Here is a 17161-nt window from a genome sequence, read left to right on the forward strand (position 1 = left end):
GTTTCCGATTCTGGGATCAATAGTTAGTTAATCAACGTTAAACGTAATTGAATGATTCATAGGTTATCTTTATCTGTGCTTAAGGGTTAATCACTCCATTGTAAATTAATAGACACAATAATTAGGTGCTAAGGGGAGTTTATGCCATTTTATACTGCATGCATGAATTAAATAACGATTTTAATTACGTATTGAAGCAATCTTTTAATACATTGTATGTACCCAAACATAAGATAACCACCTTAATTGTTGCATATCGCTACAAACAGATGCATCAAAGAATCTTTAGGCATTATCAAATTTCTAATTCTATCTAACGATTACAAAGCAAAAAGGATTAAGAAGGCCATCATCAAACAGAACAATCCCATAGCTTCAGACAAAGCAAATCCCAAGATAGCATATGAAAAGAGTTGTTGTTTCAAGGACGGATTCCTAGCGTAGCCGATAACCAAGCTACCAAAAACAGTACCAATACCAGCTCCACTACCAGCTACACCAACAGTGGCAGCTCCAGCGCCGATAAATTTCGCAGCAGAATCAATGTCCTTAACTGCTGCACTTGTTTGCAAACCGCGACTAATGATGCTATTAGCTGATGTTATCTGAATAGGGACAGCACAAAGCATATGAATAATACTAATACCTTTAAAACTACAAAGCTGAAGCCTAGGTGCTTATTGAGGTATAATATTCAATAGGACATCTCATACCTGTGGAAGGGCACCTACAGCAGTAAGAGTAATATATCAGTTAATAAATAGATTTAACCTCTTATTCGACTAAATTGTAGACGCCAATAAGTATTAACTTACTCAGTCCAGCCATTGAGGAAAGACTGGAATGTGGACCATTGTTAATTCTGTGGGTAAGGGTCAACGATTGTATAGATTAGTTTACATTATTAGTGCAATGTTCTATATTCAGTTGCTGATTTTTACTTACCTTACCATCGTCTTCTCGGATTATATGAGCAGCAATATTAAAACATATTAAAATATTTGGGGAGTGAGAATCATATTAGATTTTTTGAAAGATTTATAAATTTTAAATTTAATTATAATTATACGAATATTTAGTCTCGTTGGAATGAAATCTGTAAATACTGTATAGTAGTGGTGTGACCCATAATGTACAATATTATCTTGCATGGAAGGATTTTAGATCAATCCTAACTATAGTACCGTACAGTAGTCTTCAAGGCAATGGAATAAAATCTGTGAGGCTACAGTATTAAGCTCTTTTAAGCCGGTATAGTACTTAGATAGAATTCCAGAACTACCCAAAATCATACTAAATATACAGTAGTCCTTACTGTAGATATAACAATCTATTTCATGTTACTTTTCCTGCGTTTGACTAAATATATCATTGAATTCAATTGTCAAAGTTGATCATCAGATTGCGGCTACTACTTATGAAATCTAGGTGCGTACTCCTTTAGTTACAGTATCAATTTATCGCCTACAGAAAGAAATTAACCAAAGAAATTGAAGCAAACACAATTCTTAGAAATATCTATAGTTAATGGGAGTTTTCTGTTAACTGCCATCTTTACTATGTTATCTGGTAGCCGATATAAATATTCGCAATATTTTCTATTCAAAACGATACTAGTTTGAAATTGGACAGATGTGACTAAAGAAGAGAGTTCTGTGCCATGAACTATATCGTTTACAGTAATCTCGCACCATCTGCGGGTCTCGAATTGCAAACGTAAAAAATCTTGATAAGGTGTACTCGTTAATCAAGTATAGTTTATAGCAATTCTATATAATATCACCTCATTCTTATTGGCAGTCTGTCGGCTACCAATAACAGCACTGCTCAAGGGCCTTGCCAAGGATCTGGCGTTATTTAGCTGAAGCAGAAATTGCAAGAAAGGATTTATATTTAAATTAAATTAAAAAATTTCAAATTTATAGTAATAACTATGTGAAGACAACGATATCTTACCAGACTCCTAGAAATAGGGATAGATAATCTCGTGATAGGAATCATTTTGATGAGATTAAAAAGGTTGAAAAATAACGATTGCTAAAGGTGACTTAAACAGATCAAAATGACCAGCTACCAAGATGGCTACCACTTTGAAAAGCGTGCGTGCACTTTCCCAGAATGCACTTCGGCAATATGTGCAGTACCTCTGGACCGTTTCTGATATGGACCAGGATGCATCGCTGCACGCTTATCGTGTAACGGCTTTCGTACTTAATAAATACAGTACTGTACTGTACACTGTACTGTACACTAGTGTACAGTACTGTACAGCCAACGACCGCTACAGTACTGTACAGTACAGTACTAGTAGTCTTTGGTACGGTACTGTACTGTACAGTACAGTACTGTAATATCGATTTTGGGCCACCATAGATTACTGTACTGTACAGTAGAGTACACTGTACTGTACTGTACTGTACTGTACGCTGTATGAATTCTACTGTACAGTAGTACAGTACTGTACAGTACAGTACAGTCCCACGGTTACGGTTAGAGGTCAACATGTGTACTGTACTGTACTGTACAGTACAGTACAGTACAGTATTATACAGTACACTGTACAGTACAATAGTGTACATACTGTACAGTACAGTACATCTAATGATCTGAACGTAAAGTATATGCGCACGAGCAGAAGCACGTAATATTGCATAAATTTGCGAATGACTTAATATTACCGGTCTACTGATCGATCCAGCGTCTGTTAACAGCTATGAATACATCGCTGGAATGGCTTACATGATTAGGGTTAGGGTCAAGAGCTGTTAACAGACGCTGGATCGATCTGCTACAATACTGTGGTGAAAAATTCGAGAAGTCCCTGCGTATAGCACCATTAGTGCCATTCAGTTGGTAACTGTTATTTTTTCAGATATACATTATGAAAGTTATGGACCACTAGAACCCCGGTGCTACGGTGCTACTACTGTTCGTTATACTGTTCACTGTTCACTCCGTACTGTACTGTACAGTCATGACGATGACTGCAATCATGAGTTACCCGTGTTACAGCAGCTGTATTTTAGTAGACTCGTCAACTAAAAAGATCAGTGTCAAGGAGATTTTTTGAATTTACTGTACACTGTACAGTACTGTACTGTACACTACAGTTCGCCGGGAAATGTGTCGCCCTTAAAAACAGCACATCCTACTACTGTAGACACAGTACTGTACTGTACTGTCCTGTACTACTGTACTGTACACTCAGTGTACAGTGTACACCATACCTCACAGTACTGTACCATAATCCGACCGATACCCGTAATACCCGTAATAAAGTACTGTACAGTACACTTTACAGTACAGTACCGTAAGCCTGTACCGTACAGGACTCCATACAGTATGACATTGTAATGATTGGTAGCTTGCAATTTCTAAATACAACCTTTATGAGGTGATTGCATCAGCTCGTCGACACACTCGTATTCCGTGGTTACGTGAAGACACCATATGCGAAAATGTTAGCTTCTAAATTTACTTGCTCGATCATTTCAAGAAGCCTTGTAAGTTTTTTCTCGTACTTTTACGATAATAAAATTCATTCAAGTAGGATGCATATATTAACCAACTTCAATTTTTTAAGATTAATAATACACGAGCAATTGCTCGTCCACTTGGTAGCTCTTCGTATGTCACTCAATTTAGCGGTGAAACTGCAAAACAGCAGCAGGTACCGTTGCAAGCGTATGCAGTAATGTCGTATGATATTTTCTTATTTCAGAAAATAGATCACAGCAACAAAAACAATATCATCTAGTATCTTAATATTTTACTAATAGATTTATCTAAGATTTTGTTTCCTCTAACTCAATGACAGGTCGAACGTAACATACCGGCTACCAGGTACTTCCATCTTTAAGCTTTGCTTTATTATACTAATATCGCAATTCTGTAGAACGATTGTTGATTCAGTCGTCATAAGTTGAGGTTACATGGGTTAATGGATTATTCATTCAGTTTGTCTACTACTTCGGGCTGCTCGATGTGGGTATTTTTAGCGATAAATTTTATCCTGAGCTGATGAAAACTGTAGGACTGAATGGTTTGTACTAGAGAACCTAGGGTCTCTAGGCTGTACCATCGACTAATACAGTAGATACTAGTAGTCCATGGTCTATATCCTTTCACGAAATTCTATAAAAGAGGAAATTGTAGCTGTTTATATCAACAGTTCAGCACAATCCAACCTTATTATGAGTAAAAAGCTATTCTTGTTAATGTGGTAGCTTTAATCGATAAATGGTGTAGTGTTATGCCAGCGTGATTATTATAGTCCTTACCATGAATGGTGAAGCTTCAAAGCTTCTAAGCTTTACAGTATTACTTCGATAAATGAATGTCTATTTACGATCTTTCGATTTGATCATTACGTATTATCGAAATTGATTTAAAAAAATTCGTGGTAAGGTATGCATTTTGAATGCCATATTACTTTGCACTGCACATATTATAAATGTTAAAATACGACTAATACTACTGTAGCTAAAACCACTATAATCGTGCATTTTAGGAGTACAATATAGCAGGAAAGCATTACACCCTTTAAAGTTGCTGCTACTGCTGATACACAATTCGTGATTCGTCCATTTACGATATACTAATTTTGGATTACATTATACTTTCAAGCCATAATAAGATATATATGTAAAAATATCTTAGAAGTAATTCAATAATTTACTTTTTAGATTGTTACCATTTAATTGTGAAGACATTAGATTTTACGTGTATCGGTATTGTTTCGTATGCAAACTTCGTAATTGAGACATGGTGGCTAATAGTAGTATTAGAAGACATTTAAACAATTTTAATTGTTAGTTATGTTTGTATGAGTGACATACATACTGTGCATATATATACATTACACTGTACAGATTACTGTAATTAAGCTTGCCGCATTGTACGGTGTAACGAGCCTTAAACCACGAACTGTGTGTGGGTCTACACTCGTATTTAGTTAATAGATATAAAGATATATAGATATAGTTATACTAGTCTATTCTCAGTTAGAAAAAGAATGTTATTTTTAATGAGTGTAATTTTGTCATTTCTTATAGCTTACTAATGCAACCTAAGAGTAACTTGCCAGGCCTTTCCACATTAAGTACGGTGATATAACAGTATTAATTTACTTCATGAGATTACGAAGTCACATTGTGACAACAGTGAAAAGCTGACCAGTTAGCATTTATATCATGGGTTATAGCGTTTTCTCTTCGAAAAATAAGATAAATTATGATTACGTTAGACTTTAAATTTCTAACGGCCAATATCTCTTTCTTCTTTCTTTTCTATATCACTGCACCTATCTGCATTTGGTAGAAGAGGTGAGTCTGTAGAATTTTCTGGTAAAAGTTTTTCAGTATTTATCATTTAGCAGATAAATGCAGATCGATAACATTGTGTTAAATCATCGTATTTTTTCAGATATCATTTCTAAGCCAGGTCCCATCACGTGGATTTCATTCTAGTTCGCAAAGAAACGATATTGATTCAGCAGCTAAATTTATAGGCGCTGGTGCCGCCACAGTTGGTGTAGCCGGTAGTGGAGCTGGTATTGGCACTGTCTTTGGTAGCTTAGTCATCGGTTATGCTAGAAATCCATCTTTGAAGCAACAACTCTTCTCATATGCTATATTGGGATTCGCCTTATCCGAAGCTATGGGATTATTCTGTTTGATGATGGCCTTTTTAATTTTGTTCGCTTTGTAAACATCTGACTTAAAAAGGAATCGATGAATAGTGATTTATATTAATTACTATTAGACATCAGGGATTCTTAGCCAATTAACTATTATTATGATATTAATAGAAATCTGCTATATACTGTTTAATGATTTCTATCTTTAATAACTCTTAATTATATAGAATAATGCTAGTAGTACATAGTTAATTGATGTAATAAGATATGCAGATCTTCTTGACCTACATTGCAATAAATCGTCGCGTTATGACTATATATATATATATATATATATATATACTCTAGCTACATTTAGTAATCAATTGCTATACGGAGGACGGCAGGAGGCGATTCCAGAACTTGAAGTCTTAGTGGATATCTTAACGGGTACTACTTTTGCTTTAATAGTTCCTGGTCCTAGCTTAAAGTTTGTCCTTACCTGTGCACAGTTAAAAGTTAAAGTTATCAGACAGTACCGTAAAGGCATTGTAGCTCCCATTCAAGGATGAGAGCAGTAATTTAATTTATGTATATTATATAGAATTATATGGACAGCTTCATCACTGCACAGTATACACTATCTGTAAGTTATTCAGCATGTTAACATGAATATGTACCGGAATCAGAGTTGCACAAAAATGACTATGGTAATCATAAGAGGTAAAAGGAAACCCAGCCTCCATCTTGATCTCAAAAGATCTCTGGACTGCGTTTCGACTGGCAGCAGCTAGCTACCCGTGTTTAGTTTCGTAGGGACTGGAACTTAGAGTGACTCTATGTACTGTACAGTGATTAAACCGGTGACTGTCCTGTACTGTACACGGTACAGTACGTACCAAATGCAGCACTGGTACTGTACAGACAGAGAAGGGACGACTAAATGAGGAAAGAGAAGTACAGATCATTAGTACGATAGGTTTTACGGATACTTTTTTATTAGCGTCTGTACAACTGCAGATAAAGTAAAGCAATAGTTCTTTTGTAATAATAAATTACCTTGAATAATTATAAGTAATTAATTTTCTGATACCTCAATTTCTATGCCGATTTTATTGTAATCGACAAATGTATCGATCGGAATATGAAGTATGTCTCCAATAATAAAGTATTCACTCGTGGCTGGAATATTACGTTTATTTTTGATTATGTATGGAGAATGGCAAGATAAATATTTTGTTGTCAAGTATACTGACGTGGATTACAAAGTGTTCACCGATGCTGCAAGATATGTTGCAAATGGAGAATCGCCCTACCAACGAGCAACCTATCGTTACACACCATTGTTAGCTTGGATATTAGTGCCCGCTACTACCTTGAGAATGTCATATGGAAAGCTTCTCTTCTCAGGTTGTGATATTCTATCTGGATGGCTTATTTTTGCGATATTATCAATAAAAAAAGTTACTGACAGTAATAAGATAATTTGCACTAACTTATGGCTTTTCAATCCACTGACAATTACCGTATCTACTAGAGGCAATGCTGAGTCTTTACTATGCGTTTTAGTACTATCATCTATTTATTTCATGTTGGAAAGACGTACAACAATGTCCGCATTTTCATTGGCCCTTGCAATTCATTTTAAACTATATCCAGTCATTTATACGCTACCTCTTCTATTATCATTACATGACATTTACTACGATAGCGATAAAGTTAATTACCATTACAATATATGGTTAAATTTATTGTGGAAATTAACCAGGTTTGAGATAATCAAGTTTATTTCGATTTGGTTACTAACCTTAATAGCAATCAACGGCTTAATGTATTGTTTGTAAGTATAACCGTAGTATTATGTACTATTCAATTTTCTTTACTATGATTGGGCTCTATGTACTATAATTAATATCGTATTGGTAATTAAAATTATGTTAACTGCTTAATAAATAAATCTTTATTAATGGTAGGATATGGATATTTGTAGCTAAGAATTTTAATTTCAATCCAAAATTATTTTGTCGTTTCTATACCATTAGCATAATGCTTCAGGAAATATAGTAAAATACTATCTTTGACTTGAAAATCTAATATGTATTGTTATTAATATTACTGAGGTATGGACTGGATTACATTCAGGAGGCCTATTTATACCATCTGACCAGAGTGGATACTCGTCACAATTTTTCGTTATATTTTTACATGATGTATATAAATGTAGAATCGTGGCTTGGATCGATTATTAGCAGATTAGCTTTCATTCCACAGCTAATACTGATGTTGATTATATCATTGTATTCGTATACTGATATTTGCTTCTGTATGTTCGTTCAGACCTTTGCCTTCGTCACCTTCAATAAAGTCTGTACATCACAGGTATGTGACCGTATGTCCTTCATATCATACACCTTAATACTGTTATGGCATACCCCTTAAACAGAATTCATAGTGAATCATAACAGATTTTGCGTAGTACATCATAATTAAATATGTGATTTATCGTTTTTTGTTTTAGTTGTGTGATTACACAATACAAGAATATAATATCATATACGTATAATAACCTAATACTGCATTAATAATTAATAAAACTGGTTATTCCATCGTTATATAGTATTTTTTATGGTATCTATCCCTTCTACCTTTGGTGTTGGCGAATAATAGATTACTTAATAAGCCTAAATATTCCGCTACTTTAGGCATTACCTGGTTTTTATCACAGGTAAGTCAATTAATTATTTTGCAAGGCTTTCAACTAAGCACATCATGCTATTTTCTAAATTCAGAATTACTATCAACTCAGGTAGTCTGGCTTTTCTTTGCATACTTGGTAGAGTTCAAAGGAAAGAATACCTTTGTACTCATATGGATTGGTTCCATTTTGCATTTTTTTGTAAATATTTTTGTTTTAGCAGAAGTAATAAGACATCATGTTGGAATAGATATGTCTTTAAGCTATTCAACGGAAAAGAAAAACAATTAAAGAGCTATATTTATACCTAAAACAGTTATGAATAATGATTTCGATGTTTTTTTCTGCGTTTGAAAAAGTCCTGATTCATATCCTGCGAAGTTGAGCTTTATCCCTTGGTCTACTCTGGTCAGCCTAATACTTAATATGTCGCATTTATTCGGTTATTACTATAATATTTATCGACGAAATATTTTTGATATTCATTTAATTAAAAGCGCTTCTGTTACAAAATTGTGAGTTTGTGACTATGCTTGAATCAGTTTTTAATTAAAGATGAACCTGCTACATATCTGCTGTTTATTTCTTTCTTAATACACGAAACTATATACGAAGGAAATAATAATGAAATATTACTTTAGAGACCATAAAGTTTTTACACGGAATTTTAACTTATTTAAGGTACTGTACAATTACGATTGAAACTAACAGAAGCTAGACGCATTACAGTATCTTACAGTCTTTACAATACAGCATTTGGTAGGCTCTTTTATAGCACTAAAATTGGTTGATCGCAAGAGCTGCAGAAGTAGTAAGAATTTTAAAGGCAACACCCTAATTAATTTCGATGTTGCATATAGTCGCGGTCGCGGATTGCTAGAATTCTTAGTAGCTTACTTCATCGTATAATACATAATACAACATTGTGCCGTTATTATGAATACTAAATACGCGTACAGTGGTACAGTAAGATATTCTAATCCTATACAGTACTAAAAGCTTGTTGGAGTAGATATTAACTACATAATTAATTTAAAAACTATATCAGCTTCAAATGCAAATCCCATTCTAGTATGAACATAATGCATACTCAGGACGAGCTTGCTCCATAGTATACAATACTAAATACAATATGAAATCCTACGAATTTGCCTAAAGATTGTACGTAACTAATTACCAATCTTGCAAGGTTGGCACTATCTTACAAAAGAGGTTTCAAGATATTTTCATGTTTAAGAATATTTCATCTACAAGATAACAAATTTAGTTAGTTTTTTTGTTATATCCAATTTATTATAGCATCCGGATAATATTCTGACAGACCATACGCGTAATTATCAATATCATGTGTGTACGTGTGTACTCGTACAACATCATATTTTTAAGCAATACAGATACTGATGTGCGGTAGATCTAATGCAAAAAGTTTTACTCTATCACATAACCATGAAGCTCGTATTAGAATAATAAAATTAAAGCGTTGTATCATTTTGGGTATTTAGAATCTCTTATGAGATAATCTAGTAACATGTAGGGCTATCATCACGGCTCGTTTTGTTCACTTCGTTCTTCATCGTTCTTTTCTTTATCGTAATCCTCTTCTGACCACCCATGCTCTTTTTTGTATACTTCTAAGGCTTCAAGAAGAAATTCATCGTGGTCAGCTACACGTACATCATGTCTCAGTATGTCTCCCCAACGACAACGTTTCATATCTTTGTAAAATTCCCTGATATTACATGATTCGATCAATAACCTCAGTGCAATGTTGAAGATTGATAATAGAAGTTGATTATGAATTCATTTTCAAAGTATCAACATACTTTCCTAATGATTTTGCAAGCACTAACTCTTCTATGTAACCTGTTTAATTCAACCTGTTTACTAAATTGATCGCTAACATATTTTTAAACAACTATTATCAATATTCATCTCTCTAAATCATTATACAAACCATCTCCAAGACAAAATTCACAAATTACATGACCAGTACGATGTTTAGGAGGTTTTACAACCCTAGGATAGGATGAAACTAAAGAAAATTTAACACTCGTTATTCTTCTCTCGATTTAGGATTAGATAAACATACAAAAGGGCTATAGCATATCATTTTAACCAGAACTTAACAATAAATTAACAATAAATCAAAGTACTTAATAATAGAACCGAATAGTAACATCATTACCATCCTCATTTCTGTTTCCCTTACGAATGATAACATAAGAAAATCGTTCTGGATAATAGCTATATTTCAAATGTGTCTCGCGCTATTTGTGATTTCATTCGTAATAAAGACATGGGATAATGAAAGAATATTGATAAGATTATATATGTTACATATCATGACACAGCATACATCTGTGTGATAATCTGAATTATGTAATCGGTACTTGGGTCAAGGAAACTTCTACTTTTTGTTCAAAAAAGCATGGAGGCGATTTAACATCCATATATTCTCTTGGACAATCTATATCATGGGGACACTAATAGAAAACATACTGCAACTGACTCAAATCGAATCATATACTATACAAGGGCTTTGTGTTGAAAATATTGTAACAAATAGCAACCAATACGAAATACTGTAGCATCTTACCGGAGCAAAAGTATGACCTAGCTGCAGGTTATTCCTCACTACCAAAAAAAAATTACTATTTACTAAAGACTAATAGTTATCATTTGCTTCATCCATTATGAGCTTACTTGCGTCCGCATTCTAGTATACAATAAAAAGTGACCTAGAATGAGTTTACAGTTTACTTAGAGTGAACTAGAAACCGATATCAACATACCATGTTGACTATTGCATTTCTTGCGTGTAATATCGTATCAAAGCCATCGTTATTTCCAGGTTCAACTATAATCTGAATATCAAATAGTATATTATGTAAAATAACAATCGGCTATGTGGTAGTAAGATAAACTTTAATGTAAAAGTCTTAAAATTAATCCAGGCTTAATAAAAGTACGCTTACAAGAAAATCTTTGGTTTTCTTCCAAAGAGCCTTGATTGCTTCTTGCCTTAATTTTATATTAGGTAGCTCATGCAAGGAATACGACGCAATAACAACGTCGTAATTTACCTGTGTCATGAAATACAATTTTACCAATGTTGAGAGCAAAAATATGGTTAATTTCCATTTTAATCAATAAATGTTCTTGCATCCTCTTACTCGCTGTGAAATGGGCAAAAATTGCCTGTAAAATATATTTGGAATCATAGAAGGTGCATTACGATCTCCTCCTGAAAGTATTAAAAAGTTCTTGGCAATTATGTAAGTAACAGTTTATTACATCAAAAGGCTCAAGTAAAGAATCTGATTTCCGTATATTACACAGGAATTAACCATAAATTAGTATCAAAAGGTTCTCATAAACCTTTGAAAAGAAGTTCAGAAAAGTCTATGGCATCTGACGAAATATCGACACATTGATATTCAGTAATACTCTCTCCCCAGATTTGATTAGCGGCCCTAGCATGCGTATCAGCAATGAAATTTATGATATAGTATAACAACAGGTAGCTGGTATAACTACCGTAATAACTAAAAAAGTACTGCATGCTAATAACATTTATTTCATATTATTCCGGTAGCTGTTTTATTATTAAAATCATAGTAATTAAGACACCTACCACACTGCTGTCCCGACACCTGAACCAAAATCTAATAAAGTTCTTGGTTGAAATCCAGGTAATCTTGTTGCTATCTAGAATATCACCAACGTTTAATTAAGCTAATCAACACTTCAAGTTAAAATCCTTCGATTCACACATACACCAAATGTAGTAATGGAATTCTCATGAAAAATCAGCATACCTCTTGCAAGACACGTAGTGTTGCACCATAGCAAGCAGGCAAACGCGAAACAGCAAATGCGAGACACTCACGAGTTCGATATCTAGATATAATTATAATATACGATATTATATGTAGTTATTAATTATAACGTTAAATAATACTGCATCAGTATATTTAGCGATACAGTATAAGTAATTCTATACTTTTTTTAGTCGCTATTCACTTATTGCAGATTCAAATGTTGAAATCGTACAAATACTTAATCAAAAAGATAACCTGTACCTTATGGAGCTAAATTTATCTGGTCTACAAAATTGATTATCAACAATAACTTCATCATCAGAGGATAGGCTTTTTACTAATGGTATAATGAAATCAGAATCATTACGAGAAAAATTATGCTTTTGGTGTATTGAACCCGTAAATTAAACACAAAAATATGATCATACATTAACATAACATATACGAGTATTATATATATATATAGGTGTATTACTTCGCTTCGACAATATCTCTTTTTCAAGATGGGATCTTCGACCACGTCGTATTAAATGTTTAGCTAAAGCTGTACCATCTACCATTAACGATTTGTTTGAATATTCTTTATATAATGTGATATCAGAATTATTAGTTCATTCTAATATTTAAACTACTATATTAATATCAGCCTAGCTGCCTATATATAGCTTTTATGAAATATCGTATAGTCTAGGGCTGCGATAATTTATCGTTTCAATTCATAAATTAAAAAAAATTATAAATCTTTATAAATTTTTAATAATCTCGAATAATTTATTAAACTTATTTACTTACTTGCTAGTATGCTTTTAAGTGAAGAATTTAATTCAGGAGGTACGGAAATTGTGGGCATGTAAAAGGAAACATGTGCAGACTTGCTAGCATGACTTTCGTCTTTCTCTTCGTTAAAGTCGTTGTCATCTTCGTTGATGCTTGCTTTATTATACAAGCCTTGATCGCTATTATTGATAGTAGATGTCTCTATTTTCATGTCGCCATCGCACGCGACTACTTCATTTGAGCCTTGATCGCTACTATTGCTATCCGATGTCTCTGTCTTCATGTCGCCATTGGCGGAAGCTATGTTTCTTTTACTAGCTAATCTATAGCTTACTCGAGCTTCTTTGCATAAATTAGCTATGAAGGTTCGAATTGTTGACTAATATATTGCAAAATATGAAATAAGTACCTCAAGATTAAAGAACCGAGAATAGCTGTAATGTCATATCAGGGTGATTATATACGTTAGTTTTATGCATTATTTTTCTTATCAAAACTATTGAGAGCTACAACTCCAATGTATCATTGTGACAGTTACATTCTACTAGACGAAATAACATAAAGTATTTAATAATAACCAATTTGTAATCTTATGCAATGTACACATTATCCTTTAATAAGAACTGCATCATAACGACAGGTATGATAGACCAGGTTTTGACTTACGAGAAATGCTGCTTACTGTACAAGTGTGCATAGGGTATTAATCAGTCGAACTAGCCATCGTAGCGTCATACAATGATTGTACAACAGAGATCTCCATGCTGCATAATTTACTCGGGAGCAATATCCCTTAACATACTCGAGTGGACTTGAGGTTTAGTAACTAAACACACACACTATCTCATAATGATCTATGGCTAAGTTGTACTTAGCGGAGATCAAGAATATCTATTAGTTATCGTCCGTGTCTATCGAATTAAAGTAGTGTACAGAACTTAACGATTCCAAATTTGTTAAGCAAGTTAGAATTAAGCAAATCAGATCCTGGATTATATGCAGTACTTGTTGAGGTCATATACTATAAGTGTGCAGTATGCCTTACCTGGAAAAGACTCGAATTCATTATGGTAATCCAATTGTTGCTTTAATTTGTACTTACAGTTAAAATCACCTACAGTAATTAGGTATGTGCCAGCGAAGTAAATCCTTGCGTCTTCTCTAAAAAGAGTGCAACCGAGCTGCAGATCGGGAAATTCAATTCTTCGGCACTGCTTTTATACGATGCTGCAGGTTAGGGTTGGTACGGGTCCGGGTACTGTACAGTATAATGTACAGTACAGTGTACAGTACTGTATACTGTACACTGCGTATTGTACATGAAAAGTTCTTATTTATCTCCGTATTGGGAGAGTTTTGATACAGTATCATTATCATGCTAAAATTTGATGCGATCTGCAGTAAAACCAACCGTGATATTTTCAATGGATTATATCGCAACTTCTGCTATTCGGATCGGTATAATTGCTTCGCTATTTAAATCGCTTTTGATACCTTCATATCGATCAACAGATTTTGAAGTTCATCGTAATTGGCTAGCAATTACCCATAGTTTACCAGTATCACAATGGTACTACGAAAATACTTCTCAATGGACACTCGATTATCCGCCGTTATTCGCTTGGTTTGAGTATTCTCTATCTCAGGCTGCTGCTGTGGTTGATCCTGAGATGGTGGTTATCAGCAAGTTAGAATATGCAAGCTATAGAACCATTATTTTTCAACGTCTTTCCGTTGTGATCACTGACATTTTATTGATTTATGCTGTATATGATTATTGCAAATGGTGGTCAAATAATCGAAGGTTATCGTCTTCATCAACTTCTCATGGTGAAAATAATACAATGATTGCAGCATTCGTATTAATGGTCTTAGTAATTTTTAATTTCGGACTGATAATAATAGATCATGTACATTTTCAGTATAACGGCATGCTATTTGGTATATTTTTATTATCAATCACTAAAATAGCGCAGGAGAAGTTTTGTCAGGCAGCCTTATTTTTTATTTTATTACTTAATTTCAAGCATCTATTTGCCTACGTCGCACCTGCCTATTTTGTATACCTATTGAGAAGGTATTGCTTTGGCAAATTACAGTATTCAAGTTGGACAGAAATGAGACAAGATTTTCGTTTTACGCATTTGGCCAAGTTATCACTCATCGTACTAGCAGTTATTTCCATTAGTTTTGGACCATTTATTGCTATGGTATTGTGTTATTAATTTATTACGCACAATCAGAATGGGATCTATTGTAATTAATCCTTTTATTTTTACATTTATGTGATTGAAATTAATGAGCTTCTTGGTCACTTAAGTCATTACTCTATGTTAACATTTGTTATATCTACAAAAATTTAGGAAATACGTTGCATGCAATCTGTTAAGCTCCAGAAATTTATTCACGACTATTAACTTCCTGATTCTATATTGCTAAGACAGTTATTACATAATTACGTTATAATTATAATCAATTCGACTCGATTACTGGTGTAATATCTGCGAACACTATAATGTAGTAATAAGTGTTCTTATTCACTGATAGTGACCGTATTAGTCTACGATTTCACGAAGTTTTTGATTTATCTTGATAAGATATTGTAGCAATTTTAGGGTTGAGCACTACACTCAAATATCCAGAATTTCATTCCTGAAGTTCTGATACAAACTACTGTAATTTATTCATAGTTTTGGATAGATTTATAACTTACAGATAATTTGTAATTAAAGATTAATATACTTCGGTGCAGGTGCAGCATTAGCTACGTGTGTTTAATTGCGCGGGAAAGAAGTGATCATTCGTATTTACTCCTCAGTTGCCTGTATAATACTTTATAATATTGTATTAATTACGCAAGTTTTCTGATTATGGTATAATAATTTATTTATCATTTTCCCTTAAAATTTATATTTAGGGGCAGATAAACCAACTAATATCTCGGTTATTTCCATTTAAACGTGGATTATGCCATGCCTACTGGGCGCCAAATTTTTGGGCGTTGTACAATGTGGTAGATAAAGCAGTTGCTATGATAAGTTTACGTTTGGGATTATTGACGGGTGATAAATGGCAGTCAGCATCAATGACTGGAGGGAAAGTTACTGAAAGTGATCATATCGTATTACCTTCGATTCGCCCGCTAACTACCTTTGGATTAACACTGATATCTATATTGGTAAGGATTACGTACAGTGTAATGTATAATAGTATAGCTATGTAATAAAGACTGCATATACTCGTATATTTATTTTATCTTATTGATATATTCTCTTAGCCATCTATTGTACATCTTTGGCGTTTTCCCTACAGTTGGCGTGCCTTTCTTCGTGTAATGATACTTTGTGGGTTTTCCTCGTTTATATTTGGTTGGCATGTCCATGAAAAACATCTTATTACAGTAATAGTGCCGTTTACCCTTCTAGCAATCGAGAATAAAAACGATGCTAGGTTGTTCTTTCTTTTATCCTGCATTGGTCACTATTCATTATTTCCTTTACTGTACGAGCCAACAGAGTCACCGATAAAGCATATACTTTATATTCTTTATTCAATTTTCGCTTATTATGGCCTGCAATTATGTTCCTGGTGAGTTAAATTTTATCAGTGTATTCAATATCATATAACTATAGTATTAATGCACTACTGTACAAATTCTTCTAAATTCTCTACTTTATGTAAAGTGTATCTACTGACTTTAAAGAGAAAATTTTAATTATAATAATTATACTGTTTACGTGAATTTTAATTATATTGTTTATTTTTATTATTTAATTATAGTTCTAGCTTAAAATCAATACATCGATTGCGACCCTTAAAAGTTTCTTTATTTGAAAAGATATACATTATTGGTTTACTCTTTGTACAGATATATACTATTTTTCTGCATTCAGTTTTTAAATTAAATGATAAATTGCCTTTCCTACCTTTACTTATAACGTCTGTATACTGCTCTATTGGTGTACTATATGTGTGGGCAAATTTTTATGCACGAAGTATCTGGCTCACATCTGATAAAAATGAATATATTGAGGATTGAATTTTTGAAAGTGTGCAGTGTACACTGTACACTGTAGATACTGTACTGTACATGTGCCCTTCTTTAGAGTTTGTATTTGTGTAATGCTGTCTACTGTACTGTAGTACAGGTTCATTTTAATTTCTATGGTTTTTATCAAATACGATCTCTGCAATATTTTATTTACAATTTTCTAATTCTATAAATAAATAAATCAATAACATGAAGTAACC

At 33.4% G+C, this 17161-nt stretch overlaps 4 protein-coding genes across 4 annotated transcripts; 3 read left to right on the plus strand and 1 right to left on the minus strand.

Annotated features, from left to right (window-relative positions):
- Nucleotides 1-320: 320 nt before the first annotated feature.
- TRIADDRAFT_49770 (uncharacterized protein) lies at nt 321-3490 on the minus strand (the record flags this gene model as incomplete). Its single annotated transcript, XM_002108931.1, has 4 exons — nt 321-579; nt 1437-1438; nt 1784-1861; nt 3479-3490. The coding sequence occupies 4 exons, from the start codon at nt 3488-3490 to the stop codon at nt 321-323; spliced, it is 351 nt and encodes a 116-aa protein (XP_002108967.1).
- Nucleotides 3491-3595: 105 nt separating this feature from the next.
- On the plus strand, nt 3596-5943 carry TRIADDRAFT_37048 (ATPase subunit 9). The gene is made up of 4 exons (XM_002108188.1): nt 3596-3670; nt 3818-3843; nt 5055-5106; nt 5425-5943. Exons 3-4 carry the CDS (start codon nt 5062-5064, stop codon nt 5707-5709), a joined length of 330 nt encoding a protein of 109 aa, XP_002108224.1. The 5' UTR covers nt 3596-3670; nt 3818-3843; nt 5055-5061; the 3' UTR covers nt 5710-5943.
- Nucleotides 5944-6768: 825 nt separating this feature from the next.
- On the plus strand, nt 6769-12482 carry TRIADDRAFT_49771 (uncharacterized protein; the record flags this gene model as incomplete). Its single annotated transcript, XM_002108189.1, has 5 exons — nt 6769-7457; nt 7738-7996; nt 8235-8342; nt 8424-8552; nt 12456-12482. 5 exons carry the CDS (start codon nt 6769-6771, stop codon nt 12480-12482), a joined length of 1212 nt encoding a protein of 403 aa, XP_002108225.1.
- A 1852-nt stretch (nt 12483-14334) lies between these two features.
- Nucleotides 14335-16949, plus strand: TRIADDRAFT_18456 (uncharacterized protein; the record flags this gene model as incomplete). Its single annotated transcript, XM_002108190.1, has 4 exons — nt 14335-15120; nt 15834-16088; nt 16188-16498; nt 16691-16949. 4 exons carry the CDS (start codon nt 14335-14337, stop codon nt 16947-16949), a joined length of 1611 nt encoding a protein of 536 aa, XP_002108226.1.
- Nucleotides 16950-17161: the final 212 nt, after the last annotated feature.

The sequence above is a fragment of the Trichoplax adhaerens genome, genomic scaffold (genome assembly GCF_000150275.1).
Source record: "Trichoplax adhaerens TRIADscaffold_1 genomic scaffold, whole genome shotgun sequence".
Lineage (NCBI taxonomy): Eukaryota > Metazoa > Placozoa > Uniplacotomia > Trichoplacea > Trichoplacidae > Trichoplax > Trichoplax adhaerens.

Bases quoted from the DNA above. Each gene is read 5' to 3' on its own strand.
- TRIADDRAFT_37048 (XM_002108188.1), top strand. From the start codon at position 5,062: ATGCAACCTAAGAGTAACTTGCCAGGCCTTTCCACATTAAGTACG. The intron at 5,107-5,424 runs GTGATATAACAG...GTATTTTTTCAG, and splicing joins GCCTTTCCACATTAAGTACG to ATATCATTTCTAAGCCAGGT.